The 26,926-nt window shown below is 46.2% G+C and overlaps 1 protein-coding gene across 3 annotated transcripts in view; it reads right to left on the reverse strand.

The window, feature by feature from the left end:
• The window catches only part of MGAT4A (alpha-1,3-mannosyl-glycoprotein 4-beta-N-acetylglucosaminyltransferase A), a 359,679-nt gene that overhangs the window by 242,440 nt on the left and 90,313 nt on the right, over positions 1-26,926 (reverse strand). For all 3 annotated transcript variants that reach the window (XM_029604768.1, XM_029604767.1, XM_029604769.1), the window contains exons 5-6: positions 6,953-6,999; positions 6,154-6,267 (exon numbers count right to left, since the gene is read on the reverse strand). In XM_029604768.1, coding sequence (XP_029460628.1) covers positions 6,154-6,267; positions 6,953-6,999 — 161 coding nt within the window. The remainder of the gene's footprint in view (positions 1-6,153; positions 6,268-6,952; positions 7,000-26,926) is intronic.

The raw sequence follows: 26,926 nt of genomic DNA on the forward strand, positions 1-26,926 counted from the left end.
ACCTTTCTTGGAAGCATCCGTTGTGAGGGTTAGCTGATGAGGTGGTAACCTGAAGGGCGCTCCTATGGATAGGTTGTTGGGAGAGAGCCACCACTAAATATCTGCTTTCATTTGTGTGGTGAGCTGAACTTTGGAGGTTAGTGGCTGCAGGAATTGCGACCATTAAGTTTAAGCCCCATTGTAAATGATGTATGTGGAGTCTCGTGTGGGGCACTACATGGATGGCTGCTGCCATGTGTCCTAGGAGTTTAAGAACCTGGCATGCAGATGCTTGATTTCGGTTGAATAAGTTCCGCTAAACCAGAAAGCGTGTGCATTCTGTCTTAGGGAAGGTAAGCTCTCTCTTGCACAGTGTTGATGAGAGCTCCTATGAATTGAAGGATTTGCGTAGGTTGAAGGTGTGATTTCTCATAGTTGACGAGAAACTCCAGTGTCTGGAAACAGTTGAACGTACATTGCGTATGTGCTTGTAGTGTATCTGGATCCAATGCTACTAGCAGCCAATCATCTAGATAAGGGAATATTTGGATCGATAATTGGCTGAGATGAGCCACCACCACTGCTAAGCATTTCGTGAATACCCTTGGGGCTTCGGACAGGCCGAAGGGCAGAACTTTGTATTGGTAGTGCACCTTCTGAACTTGAAATCAGAGGTAGAGCCACAAAGATGGGTGCATGGGAATATCGGAGTATGCATCCTTCAGATCTATGGAACACAGCCAATCATTGGGTTGTAACAGCGGTAAGATGCTCTTGAGCGAAGTCATCTTGAACTTCTCCTTCTGGATGTGTTTGTTGAGGCTGCACAAATCCAGAATGGGACGGAGACCTCCCGACTTCTTCGGGATGAGGAAGTATTGGGAATAGAATCCCTGATTTTGTTGTTGAAGAGGGATCGATTGGATATTTCTGAATCTGCAGATTTACCACCTCTGCATTGAGGGATGATGAGTGGGAAGATGTACCCCGTAGAAGAGGTATGTGGGGAAGAGATGGAAGGGTTTGGAAGTTCAGGCGATAACCCTCCTTGATTATGCTGAGTACCCATTGATCTGTGGTGATGGATTCCCATTTGCTGCGAAAAAAGCGCAGACGTCCTCCTATAAATGTTGGTGGTGGTGGCTCTCTGACTATTAAAAAGCAGGTGGTTGCTTTTGTGGTGGTGCAGTGGATGGTTTGGGCTGTCGCCATTGACGAGGCCTTCCCCTTGATTGATAAGGTTGAGCAAAATGCTTTGGTTGACCATATTGCTGTAATCTGTAAGGAAAATATGGTCTGGAGGATGGTCGTTGGTAGGATCTCCTATGATAGGAAGAAAAGAATTTGTGATGAGTTTTGTATCAGTGTTCTGGGCCTTTAGGTGGGACACAGTTTCCCCGAACTTTTCACCAAAAAGGTTATCCCCCACGCATGGGATGTCGACCAACTTGTCATGAACCTAGTCATGGATTGCACTTGCTTTTAGCCAAGTGAGTCGCCTGGCAGCTATGGCCATTGGTGAAGCTCTTGCTGAAGATTCAAATCCTTCATAGACTGAATGAAGTAAGTGCCGTAGACCTTCTTCAATGTCGAGGAAGGGCTGCGGGAGGGTATTATCTTCAGCTAGGCAGATATGAGTGTCTTCAAAGACTTCGCCCTAAGTATTGCGTCATATAGAATTGGTGATGTTGAATCCTTGTAGACAACATGGTGGAGTGGTAAACCCGTCGGCCAAAATCATCTAAACATTTGTTGTCATGGCCGGGTGAGCATTTGCATGCAACTTGGAGCGCGTCGCCTTTGTTAACACAGATTCCACTACTATGGAGTTATGGGGGAGATGAGAGGCTTCATAAACTGTAGAGTTCTGCATTCTGTACTTTAAATCTGTCTTCCTAGATGCTGCAGTTGTAGAAAAGGGGGTTTCCCACATCTTATGAAGAACAATATCCAGGACCGCATGAGGGGGTAAGGCCGTTGGTTCTGGAGGCATCTCGAAAATTGTAAGAATTCCCATTATCTCAGCCCTGGAATCCAGGATTTTACCCGTTTCCACTTGTAGCACAGTTCCTACTTTTTCTATGAATTTAGTGTGTCAGGTCTTCTGGAGGTGAATAGGGCTCTGGTAACCCCTCCGGCATGTCAGAGAGAATGCAGGTGGAGGAATTTAGTGAGGATGAAGACAATTGTGAGTCCAGACTGCGTGGGAGAGCCGGTACTGGTATATCAGTTGGATCAGACGGTTCAGGAGCAGGTGATGGTAGAGAATGATTTGGAGACTATCAGTGGAACTGTTTTTGCCTGATCAAGATCTAAGAAAGAAGTTACCACTTGGGAAATTTTAATCATGGCTGTAGATGCCAAGGTTCCCGATTGTGGTGGTAAATGCACCAGCCTTGGAGATGGTCTCACGGGTATGGCAGCCAATAATATGTCTTGAGGCATTGTTCTCTTGAGTTGAGGCGAAGGTGGAATGACTGGTGATGGTCTGAATCTTTTGGCTAGGGGGTACCTGTAGAGAAGGGGACAGCCTTAACCGCTCCTAACCTGATACCTGGTATAAGTTACGTTACAATGTTTTATCTTGTTTCCTTGTTTTTATTGTGATTGCAAGCAGCCTGTTCTTGTTTGCCAGTTCCATGCTATATCTTTGTTCCTATTTAATCCCTTCCCTGTATCCGTTTAATGTAATTTCTAACTTCAGTTCTGCTATAAACCGATATGATGTAGCTACTAATATCGGTATAAAAAAGTGTTAAATAAATAGCCTTTTGGTGTGAGACACCGAAGACAGGCCCAAACAGGAATCTTCACTGATTGATGTGTGTTTCAAGGATTGAGTTTCCGGGTCAGAAAGGATTTCAATATCAATATCTGGACTGTTGGAAGGACGTTTTGGTGTTCCATGAGTGTGTTTGATCTTCTGAAATCTCTTTTCAGGCAAGGGTGGTTGCACCTGAACAGGTGAGCTCGAGATATGCTTCGAATGTGTCATAATGTGGGTTGGATGCTTATGGTGCATCGTAGACTTGGAATGCTTTTCATGCGAGTGTCAGGATGGCGTCGAGTGAGCCGTGCTTCAATTTTCTTTTATGTTTCATGTGCGTCGAGTCTTTCGGCGCTGGAGAATGGGATCGACTGGGAACAGGGCCCTGTGACCCGATCGATGCACCTACGACTCCTTTCTTCCGCAGTACCTCTGCCGGAGCCCCGGCTTTCTTGGGCGGCTCAAAGGGTCTGTCGGACCCGAGCCCGGTACCCGGAGCGGCGCTACTCCTTTCCATTGGCCCCAGGAAGGAGGCCCTCTTGGTGGATGTCTTACCCCTCTTCACGGTCCCAGCGATGAGTGCGAGGAGGCTGGTGGGGCATAAGAGCCTGTCCGAAGCCTTTCCATTTTCTAAGTGCGCTGGCGCTGGGCCCTTGGTGACATCCGACCACAGTCTCTATACGAGGCTTGGTCATGGTCAGGGCCTAAACAGATGTAGCAATAATTATGTCCATCAGTGAGGAACATAATTTTGCCACACTGACAATATTTGAATCCAGATGGCTTCAGAGCAATCTGGGATCAAAAACTATTCGAAAAAGAGCAAAAAATCGCAAAAAAGATTTCCTGATGGAAAAAAATCTACTGCAGATGAAAACCCCATGCGCAAATCGGCTCGCAGAAAAAAAGAAACTGAGAAGAGGGAACCGCGCGGGAAGATCACCGCACAGCTGCACAGAGTCAAAGATCTGTGACTTACTGAGGAAATTCCGCCTACTCCGGGTCGCGAGGCTTCCCAGACAGCATGGCTAATTCAGCCCTGCTATCGACGGGAAATATGACCAGACCAATCAGAGGAGAAACTTACACTGCTAATTTTCTTTCCTTAGGCCAGCCAGACTAGTCCAGACAAGTGGGGTTATGCTTCCCTACCAGCAGATGGAGGCTGTGAGCAACTAGTTTGCTGAGGTCACAGAATATAAGGGCCTGTGCTGACATCACCCTGATAGTATTTTCTGTATCAAAGCAGTCCATGACTCAGCTTCCATCCTAGTTGATCCTTACCTTAACCCCACTCACTACCTCTATGACAGAGGGAAAATCTTAAATGGAGGCATTCACAGACAAAAGGGGCTTTTCACAGATTATACCCCACCCGCCTCCATCTATACCTCAACCATTGGAAGGACAATGCTCAGTGGGTCACAGATGGCAGCTTCATTCAGAACCCCAATAACGTGTACAATCTGAATTCTATCCATCAGTATCACTGTTGTGCAATAGCTAAGTTGAGGCTGGAGAAGGATGGCTAGGATTCCTTCCAGCCTTTCTGGTTTGATGAGAAGAAACTGAGTTTTATGACACAACTGTCTCCTGCAATGAAGCAAGAGATATGCATATTTCTAACCTACTAATTCTTGAAAATATTGAGAAGATTATGTCAGTTCAGTCCCAACAATACCTGAATTCATTCAGGTGGGGTTCTTCAAGGTTTTTCAATCTGTATTTAAACTGCAACAAGGAACTGAGAAAACTTGTTTGTGTAATGGAAGATTTTCTTCAGTGAAAGATTCAGGTCAGCTTTCTGAGCTGACTAAATGAGTTGCCTTTAACAACACTGAACATTGTGTTGCTGAATAGTTAGCAAGGACTTGGCAGAGACTGTGGGTTCTGCTTTACTGTGGATCTTTTTCATTTCTGATATGATGTCTTAAAAGGTTGCAAAATTATTTCAGCAAATAAGTCTCCTTTAGAGTGTCTTACAGGGCTGGTATTTTCACTGATTTTATTGAATGTGAAGCTATATATTGAACTGGTTAAACATCAAACTTTTCATTTAATATGTTAATTTACATGATGGTTAGATCAGACAATACTGGTTCTAATTCACCTACAGATTGTAGTCAATGACATACAGAACTATAAGATAATATACAGCTAGTTAGTGTAGGATAGAAGTCAACTGAAAAATGCACTATATTAAAGTAAATCATAGTACTGATCATTATTTATTTATATCACATTCATAAACGTGTAAATAAATACTGAAGGCCTGCTTAATATTAGTTATGCTACCTAGAGTTGTTTCCAGTGAAATACCGTATTTTTCGCTCCATAAGACGCACCTGACCATAAGACGCATCTAGGATTCAGACGGGGAAAATTAAAAAAAAAAAAAATTTGTGCTAAACCAGCTCTGTCCCCGGGCGTCTGTGCGTCTTATGGAGCAACTTAGGGGAGTGCATAACATTTTTTTTTCTCCCCATTTTGTTTTTGGGTCTGGGGAGGGCCATTTCGGTCCATTCCCCAGATCAGAAAACTTTTGTCTTTCTAATTCTGTGGGAAAACTCCCCCCCCCCCCAAAAAAAAACAAACCATCCCAACACTTTAAATTAAATATATCCCCCCACCCTCCTGACCCCCCCAAGACCTGCCAAATTAATTAAATACAACCCCCCACCCTCCTGACCCCCCCAAGATCTGCCAAAAGTCCCTGGTGGTCCAGCGGGGGTCCAGGAGCGGTCCGGGAGTGATCTCTTGGACTTGGGCCGTCGGCTGCCAGCAATTAAAATGGCGCCGACGGCCCTTTGCCCTTACTATGTCACTGGGGTCGACCAATGGCAGCGGTAGCCCCTGTGACATAGTAAGAGCAAAGGGCCGTTGGCTGCCAGTAATCAAAATGGCGCCGACGGCCCTTTGCCCTTACTATGTCACAGGGGCTACCCCTGCCATTGGTCGACCCCAGTGACATAGTAAGGGCAAAGGGCCGTCGGCGCCATTTTGATTGATGGCAGCCAACGGCCCAAGTCCAGGAGATCACTCCTGGACCCCCGCTGGACCACCAGGTACTTATGGCTGGTCTTGGGGGGGTTCATGAGGGTGGGGGTTGTAGTAAATTAATTTAGAAGGTCGGGGGGCGGGGGAGTTTGTTAGATTTTTAATTTTTTTTTATATTCGCTCCATAAGACGCACAGACATTTCCCCCCTACTTTTGGGGGGGAAAAAAGTGCATCTTATGGAGCGAAAAATACGGTAACTGCAAATATTTAGTCAAACAACTGATGTCTCAGGATATTACAGGACTGAGGTTTGTCGCCATCTAATTTGAAAGGCAAAAAAATTTTAACATTACAGATATACCCCATATGATATTATAAGCATAACATAAGTCTGATAAAAATGCTTACTTGACTCTTTCTTTGGAGTCTCCAAATGTTTCCTTTAAGTCTTTCCAATCAGGATAATAAGCAACAGGAGGTGATATTATTTCCACCAAGCCAGCACTGATTTCTGTGGAAAATCTATCATGAGAAAGGTCAAGTTACAGCAGTTGCTGAGAGACTTTTTGCATTACAGTAATTGTGAATTTCAAGAGATATCTAATCAGAACACACAAACATTACTCTTGCAATGAAGTATAATAAACTGATTTCTGAACTTATGGATTTAAATCTAGTTAGAAGTCAAGAACTATCTTAAAATGACAGCAAAATTCTGAAACACTATTAAAACATGTTAGCCCATAAAATGAATTTGTTAAAAGATAATTTAATTGGGCACAAATTATACCTGTGGTAGTAAGCTGCTTTTTTTTTTTTTTTTAACAAATATTAAAACAAAATATTTGAAATGCTATGAAATAAATACCTATTTTGTTAATGAATTTGAAAAACAAACAGCATATCATCAGCCTCTCACTGGAGTTTAATCAGGCTATTGATTTTTTCTATAGAGCTACTAGATACAGCCAGAACTGTACATGCAAACTGTCCATTTCTGGAACTCACTCTCCACAGTTGAACATTATTTAAATGAGTACATTTTAATAATCAGTCTTGAGTGCATGTCATGTGCAAGCATTCAATCATGCCAAACCAATATATTCCCACATTATTTAATCTCTATGCACTTCCTAATATCCTGGAACAGGCTAGAAACAAGAAGCTGATAAATGAATTGATGAACATTTTTTGTTAACAAACTTACTCTTTTTCCAGGCTTCCTACAACACTATGGACATATTCAAGATCTGTCTATAAAACACAAGAGAGAAAAATTTATGAAGCTGTCCCAATAGGCAAAAATAATAGCTATGTAAACTAGAAGTGAAATGACAGTCCCTCAGGCAAATACGAAAAGGTGAAATGATAGACAAAATGAACAGCAACAAACATCTGAATTATCAGTAATGCACCTTCTTCATATGACTGGTCAATGGCCACTAAGGAGAAATTTTCATGTCAGGGCTCCATGGAACATTTTATAAATTTTCTCTGTCATGCTCTGCTTTAAAGAAAAAAAAAGGCAACATTTGGTGTTCTCGCTGTCCACAAAATAGCAGAATTCAACTCTACAAAAACAATCAATAAGAATAAAGAGAAACACTCATATGGGTGGAGAACACAGAGTGAGCAGTTTAATAAATGACTATGGCTATTAATTACATATAAATATAATCACAGGAGTTCTTAACCGATAAACATGGCTATAAAGCAAAAATCTAAAAATAATCTTTAGAAAAAATTCCAAACAAAATACATAAACACACACATCTTATAAGATCCACAGACAAGCCAAATGAAGGGTGGTGGTGGGGGATTAAAAAAAACAAAAATTTGCCATACTGGGTCAGACCGAAGACCCATCAAGCCTAATATCCTGTTACATTGGTTTGGCATTCCCAAATAGTAAATGGATCCCATGCTGCTACAAGTGCAGTGATAAGTAAAGGTTATTCCTTAAGACTACTTGGTTAATAACAGTTTATGGACTTCTCCAGGAGCTTGTCCAAACATTTTTTTTAAACTCAGCTATGCTATCTGCCTCCAACAATGGATTCCAGAGCTTAACTGTGCATTGAATGAAAAATAATTTTCTTTAATTTGTATTAAATGTACTATTTACTAACTTCAGGAAGTGTCCTCTGTGTTTTTGTATTTTTTGATAAAATAAACAGCCAATTTACATTTACCTGTTCTATTCCATTCATGTTTTTATAGATTTCTATCATATCCTACTTCAGCTGCCTCTTCTCGAAGCTGAAGAGCCCTAAACTCTTTAGCCTTTCCTCATAGGGGAGCTTTTTTTTTTTTTTTTTTTTTTTTATAGTATCATCATCTTGGTCTGCAATGTTTCAGTTTCTATCATGATGTTTAACAGTTAAATCATGGTTACATCATAGGCAACTATAAACATGACAAACTAAAATCTTGATTCTTGAAAGTACACTATCTGTTTTCTTATTTGAGGGCCTTCAGATTCCCATACTATCTCAAGTGATGAGCCGTGGAATCATTTTCACCAGTCTCTCAATGTGCCGCTTATTCAAATCGTTACTTGCAGACAGCAAATGAAAAAAGTGAGACTTGAACAATGACAAAACATAAATATTACCTTAGGAAGTGCTCAAAAGGAACCAGTCTCCACATAAAGCAGAGTTGATTACCTGAAACAGGTGATCTCACAGGACAGCAGGATGTTAGTCCTCACATATGGGTGACATCATCAGGATGGAGCCCAATCACAGAACACTTTTGTCAAAGTTTCCAGAACTTTGACTAGCACCTACTGGGCTTGCCCAGCATAGCACCAACCCTGCAGCCAGCAGGGGTCCCCCTTCAGTCTCGTCTTATAGTAAAAAGTACATGCGAAAAATAAAATAATAATTCGTAAGCGAACCCAATTCCGCGGGGTGGCGGGTGGATTTCGTGAGGACTAACATCCTGCTATCCTGTGAGAACACCTGTTACAGGTAAGCAACTCTGCTTTCTCACAGGACAATCAGGATGATAGTCCTCACATATGGGTGAGTACCAAGCTGAGGATGCCCGAGCAATGGACCAAATGTACCCAAAGACGTGCAACAGGCACAAGAACTGGGGTGGAATTTGTAGAGGGCATCCTGAACCCTAACGGGTTGGCGGAAGGATGTTGGTACCTCAGTTCGCAAATAAGTTGCGTAGCACAGCCAAAGATGGAATCTTGTCTGCCAGCCTTGTCTAAGCAATAATGGGCTGTGAAGGTGTGGAGAGAGCTCCAGGTAGCAGCCTTACAGATGTCAGCAAGCGGCACCGAGCGTATGTGCACTACTAATGCTGCCATGGCCCTGACAGAGTGTGCTTTAACATGGTCTTGAAGCGGAGTGCCTGCCTGTTGGTAACAAAAGGAAATACAGTCTGCTAACCAGGAGGAGAGTCTCTGCTTACCCACAGGTTTGCCCAATTTGATGGGATCAAAGGAAACAAACAATTGAGTGCATTTCCTGTGGGCTGCTGTACGGTCTAGATAAAATGCTAGAGCACGTTTACAGTCAAGGGCATGCAGAGCCCATTCGCCTGGGTTTGAGTAGGGCCTGGGAAAGAAGGTGGGTAGTATAATGGATTGATATGAAACTCAGATACTACCTTAAGCAAAAACCTAGGGTGAGTGCGGAGTACTACCCTATCATGCAGAAGTTTAGTGTAAGGCGGGTAGGTGACTAAGGCCTGTAACTCACTAACTCTGCGAGCAGATGTGATCGCCAAAAGAAAAATCACATTCTAGGTGAAATGGCGGAGTTCACAGGATTGGAGAGGCTCAAACGGCGGTTTCATGAGCCGTCCCAAAACCAAGTTGAGGTCCCAGGGCGCAGTGGAGGTTTAAGGTGGAGCAAGCCCTTCAAAAAGCGTGATACAAGGGGTTGTACTGAAATAGGTACATCCCCAACACCTTTATGGAAGGCGGCTACCGCACTGACATGTACCCTGTTTGGAGACCTGACTGATAGATGCCAGAGATAGTCCAAAAACTTCGATGTGGAACAAGTGAAGGGATCAATGGACATAGAAGTACACCATACACCGTAAACCTGTTCCATATGTAATAAGACTGCCTTGTGGAAGGCTTTCGTGAAGCTACTAGGACACAGGGAACCGGCTCTGAAAGGTTAAGTGGTTGAAGTATTAATCTTTCAACACCCAGGCAGTCAGGGAGAGGGCCTGGAGGTTGGAGTGACGAAGGCAGCCGTTGTTCTGAGTGATCAGAAGCGGGTCCTTCCCCAGAGGAATGTGCCAGTGTACTGATAGGTCGTGGAGAATTGGAAACCAGACCTGGCGAGGCCAACGAGGGGCTATGAGAATCATTAGTCCCTTGTGCCTTCGCAACTTCACAAGAGTCTTCGAAATGAGTGGAAGTGGACGGTACGCATAAAGGAGACCGCTGGCCCACGAGAGGGAGAAAGCATCTCTTGGTTGAAGGTGTTGGCTGCGAGTGAGAGAGCAGAAGTTCCTTACTTTGCGGTTGTGAATTGATGCAAAGAGGTCTATGTGAGGGTAACCCCAACATTGGAGAGATTACTTACCTGATAATCTCGTTTTCCTTAGTGTAGGCAGATGGACTCATTACAAATGGGTATAGTGTGCTCGTGCTAGCAGTTGGAGACGGATCTGACATCAGCACGTGGTACATATACCCCTGCAGGAAGTGCAGGCACGCAGTAATCTTCCTTGCAAAAGCTTTATGGATATAAGTGTGACTGACCGATCAATTAACTGAACATGATTAACCTGACCGATTGACAGTAGCTGGAGACAGCCAGTGTTCTCAACTGGAAGGCGTCGACACCCGGCAGGGTGGATGCCCAATGTAGGGAAACATAGCTTACCTTGAAACGGTGAATCCCTATATATATCGGCAGCCGGGTGGGATGCTGAGTCCATCTGCCTACACTAAGGAAAACGAGATTATCAGGTAAGTAATCTCTCCATTTCCTAGCGTGTAGCAGATAAACTCATTACAAATGGGATGTACAAAAGCTACTACCGGACAGGGTGGGAGGCTGCCCGAGGTCCGTTTAGGATTGCCCTTGCAAATGCTGTGTCCTCCCTGGCCTGGACGTCCAGACGGTAGAATCTGGAGAAGGTATGGATGGAGGACCACGTTGCCGCTCTGCATATCTCCGCAGGCGACAGCATCCTAGTTTCTGCCCAGGAGGCCGCTTGTGCTCTGGTAGAGTGAGCCTTGATCCGTAGAGGTGGTGGTTTTCCCGCTTCTACATAGGCCGCCTTGATAACTTCTTTGATCCAGCGGGCAATAGTCGCCCGTGAGGCCACTTCACCTTGCCTCTTCCCACTGTGAAGGACGAACAGACGGTCCGTCTTTCGTACTGCTTCCGACATTTCCAGGTATCTGGACAGCAGCCTGCCGATGTCGAGATGGCGCAGTATTCGACCTTCTTCCGACTTCTTCAAACCTTCCGTGGTTGGCAAGGATATGGTTTGGTTGAGGTGGAAGTGCGAGACTACTTTGGGTAAAAAGGAAGGAACCGTGCGAAGATGGATAGTCCCTGGGGTGATCCTGAGAAACGGATCGCGGCAGGACAGTGCTTGTAGCTCTGAGATGCGGCGTGCTGAACACACAGCCAGCAAGAACACCATTTTCAAGGTTAACAAACAGAGGGACAGGCCTCGGAGGGGTCTGAAGGCAGGTCCCGCTAGGAATTCCAAAACTAGGTTGAGGTTCCACAGGGGCACTGGCCACTTCAGTGGTGGGCGAATGTGTTTGACTCCTTTCAGGAAACATGAAACGTCTGGGTGTGTGGCAATGCTGTTGCCGTCACTCCTGGGGCCGTAGCAGGAAAGCGCTGCCACCTGAACCTTGATTGAATTGAGGGACAGACCCTTCTGGAGCCCATCTTGCAGGAAATCCAAAATGATGGGGATTTTAGCTGCAAGTGGATTGGTGCTGCGAGTTTCGCACCAGGCTTCAAATACTCTCCAGATCCTTATATAAGTTAGTGATGTGGAGAACTTGCATGCACGGAGGAGTGTATCTATTACTGGCCCCGAGTATCCCCTTTTCTTCAGTCTAGCCATCTCAATGGCCAGACCCATAAGAGAGAATTGAGCTGGATCCTCGTGGAGGATGGGACCTTGCCGCAGCAGGTCCCTGTGAGGAGGCAGGGGTAGAGGATCCCCTGCCAGTAGTCTTCTCATGTCTGCGTACCAGGGTCTTCTTGGACAGTCCAGGGCCACCAGAAGAACTAGGCCTCTGTGCCGCTGAATCTTGTGTATAATTGCACCCAGCAGGGGCCATGGGGGAAAGGCATATAGCAGGATCTCCTGAGGCCATGGCTGTACCAGGGCGTTGATCCCCTGGGATAGAAGATCTCGCCTGCGACTGAAATATCTGAGTACTTGAGCGTTGGACCTGTCCACTAGTAGGTCCATGCCCGGCGTCCCCCACTGATCCGTGATCATCTGGAAGGCCGTGGATGACAGCTGCCATTCCCCTGGGTTTAGGCTTTCTCTGCTGAGGAAGTCTGCCGTGGCATTGTCCTTCCCGGCGATGTGGACGGCGGAGATGTCCTGGAGATTTGCTTCCGCCCATGCCATCAGGGGGGCTATTTCTAAGGATACCTGTCGGCTTCTGGTTCCGCCCTGTTGGTTGATTCGTTAGAATTTGGAAAAAACGCTCAGCGAGCGTGAGGGACCTCCAAACTGCTTTGGAGACGGAAATTACTGAGTGCCTGCACTTCCTGCAGGGGTATATGTGCCACGTGCTGACGTCAGATCCGGCTCCGACTGCTAGCATGAGCACACTATACCCATTTGTAATGAGTCCATCTGCTACACGCTAGGAAATGGAATATTGAGTCCGCTACAGTGGGGTTGAGGAACCACTCGTGTGGTTGAAAAGTGCGACTCAGCTTGTCTGCCAACACATTGTCCACTCCCGGCAAGTAGGTGGCCCTGAGGTACATCGGGTGGGAAAGGGCATCCGCCCATATCCGTGCAGCTTCCTGACACAGGAGGTAGGAGTCTGTTCCCCCTTGCTTGTTGATGTACCACATAGCCACCTGGTTGTCTGAATCAGGATGACCTGGTTGGAAAGGTGATCCTGAAAGGCCCTGAGAATATATCTGATTGCACGAAGCTCCAGAAAATTTATTTGGTGTTTGGCTTCCTCTGGAAACCAAATGCCCTGAGTTCGCAGGTTTGCAACATGTGCACCCCAGCCGAGGTTGGAGGCATCTGTTGTCAAAGTTATTTGAGGTTCTGGAGCCTGAAATGGAAGGCCTTGAAGCAGACTGGATTGGTTTATCCACCTAGCCAGCGATAAGCGGAGCTGGTTGGTGATGTGGACAATGGTGGACATTGGCTGAGAAGACTGAATCCACTGCATTACTCTCATGGCCAGGCGGGCCATGGGAGTGACACGCACCGAGGAGGCCATACGACCCAGTAAGATTAGAAAGTGACGTGCAGTTGAGTGTTGTCGAGACCGCAGTCGATGGGCCAGAGAGGTGAGAGTGAAAGCTCGATCCTGAGGTAGGAAGGCTTTCGCTTTTAGTGTGTCCAAGTCGGCCCCTATGAACAATAGGGTTTGAGAGGGAACTAGCCTGGATTTTGGATAGTTTATGAGAAACCCTAGGGAGATCAGGGTATGTCACGTGAGAACATAAGAACATAAGAAAATGCCATACTGGGTCAGACCAAGGGTCCATCAAGCCCAGCATCCTGTTTCCAACAGTGGCCAATCCAGGCCATAAGAACCTGGCAAGTACCCAAAAACTAAGTCTATTCCATGTAACCATTGCTAATGGCAGTGGCTATTCTCTAAGTGAACTTAATAGCAGGTAATGGACTTCTCCTCCAAGAACTTATCCAATCCTTTTTTAAACACAGCTATACTAACTGCACTAACCACATCCTCTGGCAACAAATACCAGAGTTTAATTGTGCGTTGAGTAAAAAAGAACTTTCTCCGATTAGTTTTAAATGTGCCCCATGCTAAATTCATGGAGTGCCCCCTAGTCTTTCTACTATCCGAAAGAGTAAATAACCGATTCACATCTACCCGTTCTAGGCCTCTAATGATTTTAAACACCTTTATCATATCCCCCTCAATCGTCTCTTCTCCAAGCTGAAAAGTCCTAACCTCTTTAGTCTTTCCTCATAGGGGAGTTGTTCCATTCCCCTTATCATTTTGGTAGCCCTTCTCTGTACCTTCTCCATCGCAATTATATCTTTTTTGAGATGCGGCGACCAGAATTGTACACAGTATTCAAGGTGCGGTCTCACCATGGAGCGATACAGAGGCATTATGACATTTTCTGTTTTATTCACCATTCCCTTTCTAATAATTCCCAACATTCTGTTTGCTTTTTTGACAGCCGCAGCACACTGTACCGACGATGTCAATGTGTTATCCACTATGACACCTAGATCTCTTTCTTAGGTTGTAGCACCTAATATGGAACGCAACATTGTGTAATTATAGCATGGGTTATTTTTCCCTATATGAATCACCTTGCACTTATCCACATTAAATTTCATCTGCCATTCGGATGCCCAATTTTCCAGTCTCACAAGGTCTTCCTGCAATTTATCACAATCTGCTTGTGATTTAACTACTCTGAACAATTTTGTGTCATCTGCAAATTTGATTACCTCACTCGTCGTATTTCTTTCCAGATCATTTATAAATATATTGAAAAGTAAGGGTCCCTATACAGATCCCTGAGGCACTCCACTGTCCACTCCCTTCCACTGAGAAAATTGCCCATTTAATCCTACTCTCTGTTTCCTGTCTTTTAACCAGTTTGCAATCCACGAAAGGACATCGCCACCTATCCCATGACTTTTTACTTTTCCTAGAAGCCTCTCATGAGGAACTTTGTCAAACGCCTTCTGAAAATCCAAGTATACTATATCTACCGGTTCACCTTTATGCACATGTTTATTAACTCCTTCAAAAAAGTGAAGCAGATTTGTGAGGCAAGACTTGCCCTGGGTAAAGCCATGCTGACTTTGTTCCATTAAACCATGTCTTTCTATATGTACTGTGATTTTGATGTTTAGAACACTTTCCACTATTTTTCCTGGCACTGAAGTCAGGCTAACCGGTCTGTAGTTTCCCGGATCGCCCCTGGAGCCCTTCTTAAATATTGGGGTTACATTTGCTATCCTCCAGTCTTCAGGTACAATGGATGATTTTAATGATAAGTTACAAATTTTTACTAATAGGTCTGAAATTTCATTTTTTAGTTTCTTCAGAACTCTGGGGTGTATACCATCCGATCCAGGTGATTTACTAACTCTTCAGTTTGTCAATCAGGCCTACCACATCTTCTAGGTTCACCGTGATTTGATTCAGTTCATCTGAATCATTACCCATGAAAACCTTCTCCATTACGGGTACCTCCCCAACATCCTCTTCAGTAAACACCGAAGCAAAGAAATCATTTAATCTTTCCGCGATGGCTTTATCTTCTCTAAGTGCCCCTTTAACCCCTCGATCATCTAACGGTCCAACTGACTCCCTCACAGGCTTTCTGCTTCGGATATATTTTAAAAAGTTTTTACTGTGAGGTTTTGCCTCTACAGCCAACTTCTTTTCAAATTCTCTCTTAGCCTGTCTTATCAATGTCTTACATTTAACTTGTCAATGTTTATGCTTTATCCTATTTTCTTCTGTTGGATCCTTCTTCCAATTTTTGAATGAAGATCTTTTGGCTAAAATAGCTTCTTTCACCTCCCCTTTTAACCATGCCGGTAATTGTTTTGCCTTCTTTCCACCTTTCTTAATGTGTGGAATACATCTGGACTGTGCTTCTAGAATGTATTTTTTAACAATGACCATGCCTCTTGGACATTTTTTTTTACTTTTGTAGCTGCTCCTTTCAGTTTTTTTCTAACAATTTTTCTCATTTTCTCAAAGTTTCCCTTTTGAAAGTTTAGCACGAGAGCCTTGGATTTGCACACTGTTCCTTTTCCAGTCATTAAATCAAATTTGATCATATTATGATCACTATTGGCAAGCGGCACCACCACCGTTACCTCTCTCACCAAGTCCTGTGCTCCACTGAGAATTAGATCTAAAATTGCTCCCTCTCTCGTCGGTTCCTGAACCAATTGCTCCATAAAGCTATCATTTATTCCATCCAGGAATGTTCTCTCTCTAGCGTGACCCGATGATACATTTACCCAGTCTATATTGAGGTAATTGAAGTCTCCCATTATTACTGCACTACCAATTTGGTTAGCTTCCCTAATTTCTCTTAGCATTTCACTGTCTGTCTCACCACTTGACCAGGTGGACAGTAGTATACCCCTATCACTATAGTCTTCCCCGACATCAGTGCAGTTTGCTGACTGAAGCCCTGATCAACCAATCGTTGAGATAGGGGTAGAGGTGGACATTTTGACTCCTGAAAAAGCAAATGTTGCTTACCTGATGTAACAGGTGTTCTCACAGGACAGCAGGATGTTAGTCCTCACAAATGGGTGACATCGAGGATGGAGCCCACCACGGAAAACTTCTGTCAAAGTTTAAACAGAACTTTGACTGGCCCCTACTGGGCATGCCCAGCAAGGCACTGACCCTGCAGCCAGCAGGGGTCTCCCTTCAGTCTGATTTTCAAAGCTACAGGCAGTGCCTAAAAAGGAAAACAAAACAAACCCAACACCGCGGGGTGGCGGGCGGGTTTCGTGAGGACTAACATCCTGCTGTCCTGTGAGAACACCTGTTACATCAGGTAAGCAACATTTGCTTTCTCACAGGACAAGCAGGATGGTTGTCCTCACAAATGGGTGAGTACCGAGCTGAGGATGTCCTGACTTGCACCAAATGCACCCAATGACGTGCAACAGGCACTACAACTGGGGTGGAATTTGGTAAAGGGCATCCGCACCCTACCGGGAAGGTGGAAGGGTGTTGGTACGTCACGTTGGAAAAAGGTTACGCAAGACAGATTGGCCGAAGATGGAGTCCTGTCTTCCAGCTTTGTCCAAACAATAGTGGGCTGCAAAGGTATGGAGAGAACTCCAGGTTGCAGCCCTGCAGATGTCAGGAAGCGGCACCGATCGAAGGTGTGCCACTGACGTCGCCATGGCCCTCACAGAGTGTGCTTTTACACGGTCTTGAAAGGGAATGCCAGCTTGCTGATAGCAAAAAGAAATGCAGTCCGCCAACCAGGAGGAAAGAGCCTGCTTACCCACAGGATGTCCTAACTTGTTAGGATGAAAAGAGACAAATAATTGAGTGCTCTTCCTGTGAGCAACTGTACGGTCTAGATAAAAAGCTAGAGCTCGTTTGCAGTCTAGGGTATGCAGAGTCTGTTCCCCGGAGTTGGAGTGGGGCCTGGGAAAAAAGATAGGTAGTATGATGGATTGATTAATATGAAACTCAGAAACTACCTTAGGTAAAAATTTAGGGTGAGTGCGGAGTACCGCCCGGTCCTGCAGGAGCTTAGTGTAAGGCGGATAGGTAACTAGGGCCTGCAATTCACTAACCCTGCGAGCTGAAGTGATAGCCAAAAGGAATAACACTTTCCATGTGAGATACTTTAACTCACAGGAGTGCAGAGGTTCGAAAGGAGGTTTCATGAGACGACCAAGAACCAGGTTAAGGTCCCAAGATGGGGCCGGAGGACGTAAGGGTGGCTTCAGATGGAGCAAGCCTTTAAGAAAACGTGTTACTAGGGGTTGTACTGAAATAGGGACACCCTGTACACCTTTATGGAAGGCGGCTACCGCACTGACATGCATTCTGATAGAAGAGGTTTTAAGACCTGATTCAGAGAGATGCCATAAATAGTCCAAGAATTTGGAGATTGGACAGGAAAGGGGATCAAGGGACTGAGAAGTGCACCATGATGTGTACCTTTTCCATTTGTATGAGTAAGACTTTCTTGTGGAAGGCTTTCGTGAAGCTATCAGGACCCGAGAAACGGAATCTGAAAGGTTGAAAGGCTGAAGGACTAACCTTTCAACATCCATGCCGTCAGGGACAAGGCTTGGAGGTTGGGATGGAGGAGGCATCCGTCGTTTTGAGTGAGCAGATGCGGGTCCTTTCCCAGAGGAATGTGCCTGCGGATGGAGAGATCCTGGAGTATTGGAAACCATACTTGGCGTGGCCAGTAAGGTGCTATCAGGATCATGGTTCCCCCGTCCTGGCGTAGCTTCACGAGAGTCTTTGACACAAGAGGAAGTGGAGGGAATGCATAGAGCAGACCGGTTGTCCACTTGAGGAAGAATGCATCCCTCGGCCGAGAGTGCTGGCTCCGAATGAGAGAGCAGTAATCGTCCACTTTGTGGTTCTGAGGGGACGCAAAGAGGTCTATGCGGGGAGAACCCCACTTGTGAAACAGAGAGGTCGCTACCAGAGGATCGAGTGACCACTCGTGTGGTTGGAAGACACGGCTCAGCTGGTCTGCCAATACATTGTCTACTCCCGGCAGGTAAGTGGCCCTGAGGTACATGGAGTGGGAGAGGGCTTCCGCCCAGATCTGCGCAGCTTCCTGACACAGAAGGAAGGAGCCTGTGCCTCCCTGCTTGTTTATGTACCACATGGCCACTTGGTTGTCCGTCTGGATTAAGATTATCTGATGAAAGAGATGATCTTTGAAAGTGCGGAGCGCATAGCGGATTGCTCGAAGTTCCAGGAAATTTATCTGGTGTTCGGCTTCCTCTTTGGACCATAACCCTTGGGTTTGAAAGTCGTCCACATGGGCTCCCCAACCGATGTGAGAAGCGTCGGTGGTTAGGATTACTTGCGGATCCGGTGGAAGAAAGGGTAAGCCCTGAAGGAGGTTGACCTGAGTCGTCCACCAGGTTAAGGATAGGCGCAGCACTTGTGTGACTGTGACTATGGAGGACAGAGGCTGAAAAGCTTGAATCCATTGGTGTCGTAGAGTCCATTGTGTTACTCTCATGGCTAGTCGGGTCATGGGAGTGACTTGAACCGAGGATGCCATGTGCCCTAGGAGAATGAGGAACTGGCGAGCCGTGGCAGTGTTCTGAGACTGGAGCTGGCGAGCCAGGGACATTAGGGTGTGGACCCTCTGAAGAGGAAGGTAAGCCTTTGCCTGTAAGGTGTCCAAGTCTGCCCCAATGAAGGATAAGGTTTGAGACGGGACTAAGCAAGATTTCTCGTAATTGACGAGAAACCCTAAGGAAAGGAGTGTTTGAATTGTCAATTTTAGGGAGGATTGAGCTATCTGTTGGGTGGAGGCCCTGATTAGCCAATCGTCCAGGTATGGGTAGACGTGGACACCTTCCTTCCTGAGGAATGCTGCTACCACTACGAGACATTTGGTAAAGACTCGTGGGGCAGAAGCTAGACCGAAAGGGAGGACACGGTATTGATAATGTTCGTGGCCTACTAGAAACCGCAGATATTTGCGATGGGATTGTGTGATCGCAATATGGGTATAAGCGTCCTTGAGGTCGAGAGAGCACAGCCAATCCCCTCTTTGAAGCAGAGGGAGCAGCGCACCTAGGGTTACCATTTTGAACTTCTCTTTTTGAAGGTATTTGTTGAGGGCTCGAAGGTCCAAAATGGGACGTAGTCCCCCTGATTTCTTTGGTATTAGGAAGTATCTGGAATAGAATCCCTTGCCTCGTTGAGAGGGAGGAACGGGTTCTATAGCATTTGATTGCAGAAGAAGGGATACTTCCTGTTGTAATTGAGCCAAATGGGTGGATAGACTCCACGCTTGAAGAGGCGGGGAGTCTGCCGGAAGAGTTATGAAGTTGAGGTGGTAACCCTGTGCGATAATTGTTAGTACCCACTGATCTGAGGTGATCTGCAACCAAGGTTGTAGAAAATGGTACAGTCGACCTCCTACAGGGATGTCCGGAAGAGGGGTTTGGCATGTGTTCCCTACAGGGGAGTCAAAGGCCAGCCGCAGGCCCAGGAGGAGGGGCTACAGTAGGCCTTTGTTTCCTAGGCTGACGCGGCTGAGGCCTAGTAGAGGATCGAGCTGGACGAGGCCTGGCCGATGGAGGGTAATAACGGCGTGGTCGAAAGAATGACTTCTTAGAGTCTTTCTTTTGCGGTTGCTTGGAGGTCAGCTCAGGTGGGACAGATGAGAGTTGTTTCAACGTCTCATGGTGGTCTTTCAACTCCGCCACAATCTGCTGAATTTGCTCTCCAAACAAATTATCGCCTAAGCAGGGTAAATCAGCAAGACGATCCTGAACCTCTGGGCGAAGGTTGGATGATTTTAACCAAGCCCAACGTCTGGCTGAGATGGCTGTGGCTGAAACTTTTGTGGAAGCATCGAATATGTCGTAGGCAGTCCGAATCTCGTGCTTCCCTGCCTCAAATCCCTTGTGAAGAAGGGCTTGAAGCTGCGGTTGGTATTGGTCTGGTAACGTGTCAGCATAGTCTTGCATCTGCTTAAGGATGGCTCTGTTGTACTGAGTCATATAAAGTTGATATGAAGCTATGCGTGAAATCAACATAGCTCCATGATAGACTTTCCGTCCAACACTATCTAGGAACTTGTTGTCCCTGGTAGGTGGAGTAGAAGAGTGTGGCTTAAGACGCTTGGCCTTCTTCTGCGCGGACTCAACCACAACAGAGCGATGATCCAGTTGAGGTTTTTGGAAACCTGGTGCTGACTGGACAAGGTAGGTGGAGTCAGCTTTTTTGTTAACTGGGGACACTGATGAAGGAGATTCCCAGTTTTTCTTGAGCAGATCCAAAAACACCTGGTGTATAGGGATGGAAGCGATGATTTTTGGAGCATCCAGAAATTGAAGGAGTTCCATCATCTGGTGTCTGTCATCAGCTTCAGATTGTAGTTGAAAAGGTACAACTTCTGACATCTCTTTCACAAAGTTAATGAAAGATAGATCCTCAGGAGGAGATCTTTTTCTACTCTCTGTAGGAGATGGAGGCGAAGGTAAATCCGTGTCAGAAGATGTATCATCATCATCACCCCAGGTATCGTAGGGATCAAGTGGGGTTTGTAACCCTGATGGACCTGGCTGAGGCTCTAAAGGCATTGATGGAAACCGAGGTGGAATCGGTGCCGTAGGTGGAACCAGAAATGGCATCGATGGCTTCGGTGCTGTCGATGGAATCGGTGCCTGGCGTGGAATGGATGGAACCGAAGGATATATCGGTGGAGATATACCAGAAGGCACCGATGGAACCACCCCGGAAGGGGGAATCCGGAACGGTGTTTCTCCTGCCGATGAAAATCCAGTCGGAGACGGTGGTGTTGTCGATGGCACTGGAATCACCGATGGAAGGGCCGTCATGAGCGCCTCCATGCGGCTCAGTAGCGGTGCTAGCGCTTGTATAAACGGCTCGGTGGTCGGTTCCCTCCTCGGTGGCGAAGCCGGTGCCGGTGTCGGTGCCGGGGGCGGCACTGGAACCGGTGCCGGAGACGGTGCCGATGGAGGTTGCAATTTCTTCATCGCTTTCTCGATGGCCTCCTGGACCAGCCGGTCCAGTTCTGCCCGGAGACCAGGGGTAACCATACCCGGCTCGACGGGAGAGGGAGGCTGAGGCAGGGCCGGAGGGACCACCGTAACCGGTGGGATCACAGCCCCCGCACCCCGGGAGGGTGAGGGTTTCCTCGATGCCTGCGAACGAGACGTGGAGGGTGTCCGGTCTGTTCGTGGCTTCTTTGTCGGTGGCTCGGCTTGAGCAGAGGTCGATGGCTGTGGATCCTCGACAGGCCGAGATTTGTGCCGTCGATAGCGGTGCTTTTCCTTCCGATCCCCTCGCCCATCCGGGGAAGGGACGGGAGTCGACGGCCGAGAAGCGATCGATGGCGGGCGGTCACCGGAGGGTTGATGATGATGGTACAACTTCGACGGTGCCGGTTCCGATGACGTCGATGCTATCGATGGCGTTGGGGTGGGTGCATGGAAGAGGAGCCCCATCTTCTCCATCCTGGCTTTGCGACCCTTGGGTGTCATTAAGGCACATTTGGTGCAAGTCAGGACATCATGCTCACTACCCAAACACATCACACAAACCCTGTGGGGGTCTGTGATGGACATAGTCCGGGTACAATCCGGACAACGGCGGAACCCCGTTGCCATGGCCTGAAGCCAAAATTTAGGCTGGGGATCGGTAAGTGCCAACAGGCCTCAAGGGCCAAATTCGACGGTAGTCGATGGAAAAAGGCAAAAAACTTACCGGGTTCCGTAAGATGACTACAAATTTGTCGAAGGGAGACCCCTGAGGGGCAAATTTTCTTAGGAAATTAACTTCCAAATTCCTGTCAGGAACGTGGTTAGAGAGCTCCTTTCACCGCGTGGCAACTGCTGCGCGGAAAAAAGAAGACTGAAGGGAGACCCCTGCTGGCTGCAGGGTCAGTGCCTTGCTGGGCATGCCCAGTAGGGGCCAGTCAAAGTTCTGTTTAAACTTTGACAGAAGTTTTCCGTGGTGGGCTCCATCCTCGATGTCACCCATTTGTGAGGACAACCATCCTGCTTGTCCTGTGAGAAAGGCAGCTACCACTACGAGGCACTTGGTGAAAACTCGTGGAGCAGATGCTAGGCCGAATGGTAACACTCTATATTGGAAGTGTTTTGGGCCTACTAGGAACCGCAGGAATCTTCGATGTGACGGAGTAATGGAAATGTGTGTGTAGGCGTCCTGGAGGTCTAGAGAGCAGAGCAGTCTTCCCTTTGGGGAAGGGGAAGAAGAGAACCCAAGGTCACCATCTTGAACTTTTCTCTTTGAAGGTATTTGTTTAAGGTGCGAAGGTCCAATATTGGGCGAACACCACCTGACTTTTTTGGTATCAGGAAATACCGGGAATAGAAACCCTGCCCCTGTTGGGAGAGGGGCACTGGTTCTATTGCTCGGGACTGGAGGAGGAGGGAGACCTCCTGCTCTAGGAGCGATGAGTGGTCGGATGTTCCCCACATCAGCCGAGGTGGAGAATCCGGTGCAACAGAGAGAAAGTTGAGATGGTAACCTTGGGTTATTTACAGCGAGTACCCACTGATCTGTGGTGATTGTGTGCCATGGTTTGGAAAAGTGGCACAACCGGCCTCCGCCGGGAATAGTCGAAAATGGAGGCTGGGTACTGCTCTCTAGGAAGGAGTCAAAAGCCAGATGCTGGACCTGGCTGGGAGGCTGGCTGTGACTTCTGTACTCGAGGTTGCTTGGATTGGCCTTTTTGGTAAGGCTTAGAAGCTTGTGCCCTGGATACCGAGGATAGAATCTCCTTTGCCGGTAGAACTGTCTCTTGGAGTCTCTTCTAAAAGAGCATTTGGAAAAGGAAGAGAGATCAGAAGACAGTAAGGAGAGCTGGCACAGAGTCTCTTGGTGGTCCTTGAGCTGCGTCACTGCTTCTTGAATCTTTTCTCTGAAAAGATTATCCCCAGCAAAGGGCAAGTCAGCTAACCTGTCCTGTACTTCTGGTCTGAGATCTGAAGACTTTAGCCAGGCTCATCTCCTCGCACTTATTCCTGCCGCCGAAACTCTGGAGGCAGTGTCGAAGATGTCATATACCGAACGTACTTCATGTTTGGCAGCATCTAGACCCTGTTGTGCTAGGGCATAAAGTTGGTCCTGGAATTGCAGAGGTAAGGATTCAGCAAATTCCTGAATCTTCATAAAGAGGGCCCTATTGTACTGGGTCATGTACAATTGATAGGAAGCAATGCGAGAGATGAGCATTGACCCAAGAAATACTCGTCTTCCAAACGCATCCAGAAATTTCTGTTCCTTTCCTGGGGGAATGGAAGAGTGGGGTTTGGAGCATCGTGCCCCTCCTCTGGGCTGACTCCACTACTACTGAATGATAATCTAGTTGAGCTCTCTGGAAGCCAGGGGCTGGCTGAACTAGATAGGTAACATCTGCCTTACGGTTAAACAGGTGCCACAGAGCCAGGGTGCTCCCAATTTCTCTTTAAAAGGTCCAAAAGGATGTCATGAATAGGGACAGGATGGGGCCTTTTCTGTTCGGGACTTCTTTGTCGGTGGCTCAGACTATGTCGATGCCTGAGTTTTACGGTGGCAGTGTCTATGTTTTTCTCGATGTTCCCCCTCGGTCTTTCTCCTGAGGAGGAACAGAGAGAGTCGACACCCGTGGAGTTGAAGCCGGTCGGGCAGCAGCGGTTTCCCGGTGCTGGCGCGAAGTAGATGGTACTGGTTCAGACTACGTCAAAGCTATCGATGGTGTCGGGGGGTTTTTGGCTGAAAGAGAAGACCCATCTTCTCCAGCCTAGCCTTGCAACCCTTTGGTGTCATTTGGGTACATTTGGTGCAAGTAAGGACATCTTGGTCGGACCCCAAACACATCACACAGACCATGTGAGGGTCAGTGATGGACATCGTTCGATTGCAGTCAGGGCACCGACGGAAACCAGACACCATGGCCTCAACAAAATTTAGCCGCAGTGCGGTCAACGGGAATCAACCGCAAGCAGGTAAAAAAAAACAAACTTACCGTTCGACAGTGGAGCAAAGATATTGATAAGGGGACTCCTGTGGGGTAAAAGTTTTTTTAATTTTTTGAAGAAGTTCTGTGAGGGAAAATTCCTGTCAGGAATCTCCTTAACCTGCGTGGCTACTGCTGCGTGGAAAAAAGAAGACTGAAGGGGAACCCCTGCTGGCTGCAGAGTTGGTGCTATGCTGAGTATGCCCAATAGGTGCCAGTCAAAGTTCTGGAAACTTTGACAAAAGTGTTCCGAGATTGGGCTCCATCCTGATGATGTCACCCATATGTGAGGATTACCATCCTGCTTGTCCTGTGAGAATGTGTGATATGTGGAATGCCAACCCAGACCGCTGAGTTAAATAGTCAAAATTGGTGCGAAAAAATGTGTCAATCACAAAAAGGGGGCGTAACTAGCAACTAAAAGAATGGACAAAAAATGTGAAATGCTCTCCCGATTAATAAAAGTAAATACTTAATGTGATAAGTCTGATTTGTCGTTGTTCTAGTCTCACTTTTTTCATTCGCTGTCGGCAAGTAACTATTTGAATAAGCGGTATAAAATGTTTACATCACGGCTAGCAATTTTACTTGCATTACAAGTGTATCTTGCCGTCATTGCCGCATGTTGCGCTATGTTTAAATAAATTAATTTAATCCAAATGAATCAATTTCAGGCACTTATACATATATCATCTTTTCACTGCATCTCACCGATTATTGGCACCATTTTATCAGACATTAAGTTACAACATTTAGTTTCAATATCGCTTATTATTCAGTGAACTAGACACACCAATGTTTGGGTTTTTTTAAATTCATATTACAATTGCATTTTTAGCATGAATTCTCCTTTTTAACACAAAATTTTTTTTAGATAAGTTCTGTTCTTACAATGATTTTTCAGTAACACATTTGTATTTTTTTTTTAATCTTTTTTGAATATAGCTTTAATATTTTTGACAATTGCCTTGAAGTTTAATTATGTTTTTACAGGTGTCCTATATAAACCAAGATTATAATTTGCTACTCCAGTTTTATACGAATACAAGTATTGGGGCAGATTTTAAAAGCCCTACGTGCACAAATCCAGCTGGATTTACGCACGTAGGGGGGGTTACGCGCGCTGAGCCTATTCTGCATAGGCCCTGGGACGCGCGCAAGCCCTGGGACGCGCATATGTCCCGGGGGCTTGAAAAAAGGGGTGGGGCATGGCCAGCCTCTAGGCTGGCAGGTGCAACTTGCAAAACAAAGGTATGGGGGGGGGGAGTTAGGTAGGGCTGGGGGGGGCGGAGGGAACCGGGAAAGCCATTGGGGCTCCCCTAAGGCTCGGCGCGTGCAAGGTGCACAAGTGTGCACCACTTTGCGCGCATCGACCCCGGATTTTAAAGCATGCGCGTATGTTATAAAATCGGGTGTAGATTTGTGCGTGCCAGGTTGCGCGCACAAATCTACGCCCGCGCGAGGGTATTAAAATCCGGCCCATTGCTTTTTCTTTGTGCTACTGCATTCATCCAATAGTTTTTATTGCTGGTGCTCAATTTTTCCGTATTAGCTATGTGTTGCCGATGTCCTTTTACTTGTTTAATTCATGCATTCACAATCCATATTTAATTGTTACCATTTTATATGTTCTTCTGTTAGTCATTTTATTTTATATGTCCTTTTGTTAGTCAAAAATTTGTTTTATTAAGTTTATATGTTTCTTCTTTAAGTTTTTATAAAAATACACTTATTTATTGTAGCCCCTGAGGCAGCCACGGATATGGTGGCAGAACTCGGCCAGAGTCGGGCAATTTTAGTATATTTCGTCTCCATCACAATAAAGTATCTTTAAGGACATTTGGCATGTATCCTACTTTGTTTACCCTTAGTAGTTTATAGGCTCAATTTCCATTCAGGGTCATTTCGATGGGTCGACTATTCATTTAGAGAAAAAGAGAAATTGCTACTTATCTGATAATTTCCTTTCCTTTAATAAGGGCATGTCAATCCCAACAAGTGGGTTATGCACATCTGCCAGCAGATGGAAATGGAACAAAAGCTGATGTCACTGCCATATAGTCCTGCTCCATCAGCCCACCAATATTCTCTGGAAAAACAAAACTGTGGACAAAACTGATTATACTTGAACAGTATTATCAAAAGTCAACCATTCATGTTTCTCAACCAACAGGAACATATCTAGCAAACTAAGGGCTAGAGAAGCCACTTACCAGTTTTCAAAGAAGAGCAGGTAGCCTCTCTTTGGGCGAAAGAAAGGCTGACCATAAATTCAAACATTAGCAGCCAAGGACGGGTCTGGGATTGACCTGCCCTTACTACAGGAAAGGAAATCATATAAGTAGTAAATTCTCCTTTAGTCTTTGGGCAGATAAATCCCAACAAGTGGGATGTACCAAAGCTAATCTCAAAAAGGGTGGGAGGCTGCCAGTGGTCCAGTCAATACCGCCCGTGCAAATACGGCATCCTCTCTAGCCCTAACATCCAAGCGGTAATGCTTGGAGAAGGTGTACAAGGATGACCATGACGCCGTTCGGCAAATTTCAGCAGGCGACAATAAATGAAGTTCCACCCACAATACTGTCTGAGCCCTCGTGGAATGTGTCCTAACCTGCTTCGGCAAGGCTACCTCAGCATTCACACAGGCTATCATAATGACTTCCTTAAACCAGTGGGCAATTGTTGCCCACATCATCAGTGCCCTGCTTATCTCCACCATGAAGCACAACCAGGCAATCAGACTTATAAACAGCTTTAGCCATTGCTTTAGCCATCGCTTCCAA

This window comes from Rhinatrema bivittatum, chromosome 5 (genome assembly GCF_901001135.1).
Source record: "Rhinatrema bivittatum chromosome 5, aRhiBiv1.1, whole genome shotgun sequence".
Taxonomy (NCBI): domain Eukaryota; kingdom Metazoa; phylum Chordata; class Amphibia; order Gymnophiona; family Rhinatrematidae; genus Rhinatrema; species Rhinatrema bivittatum.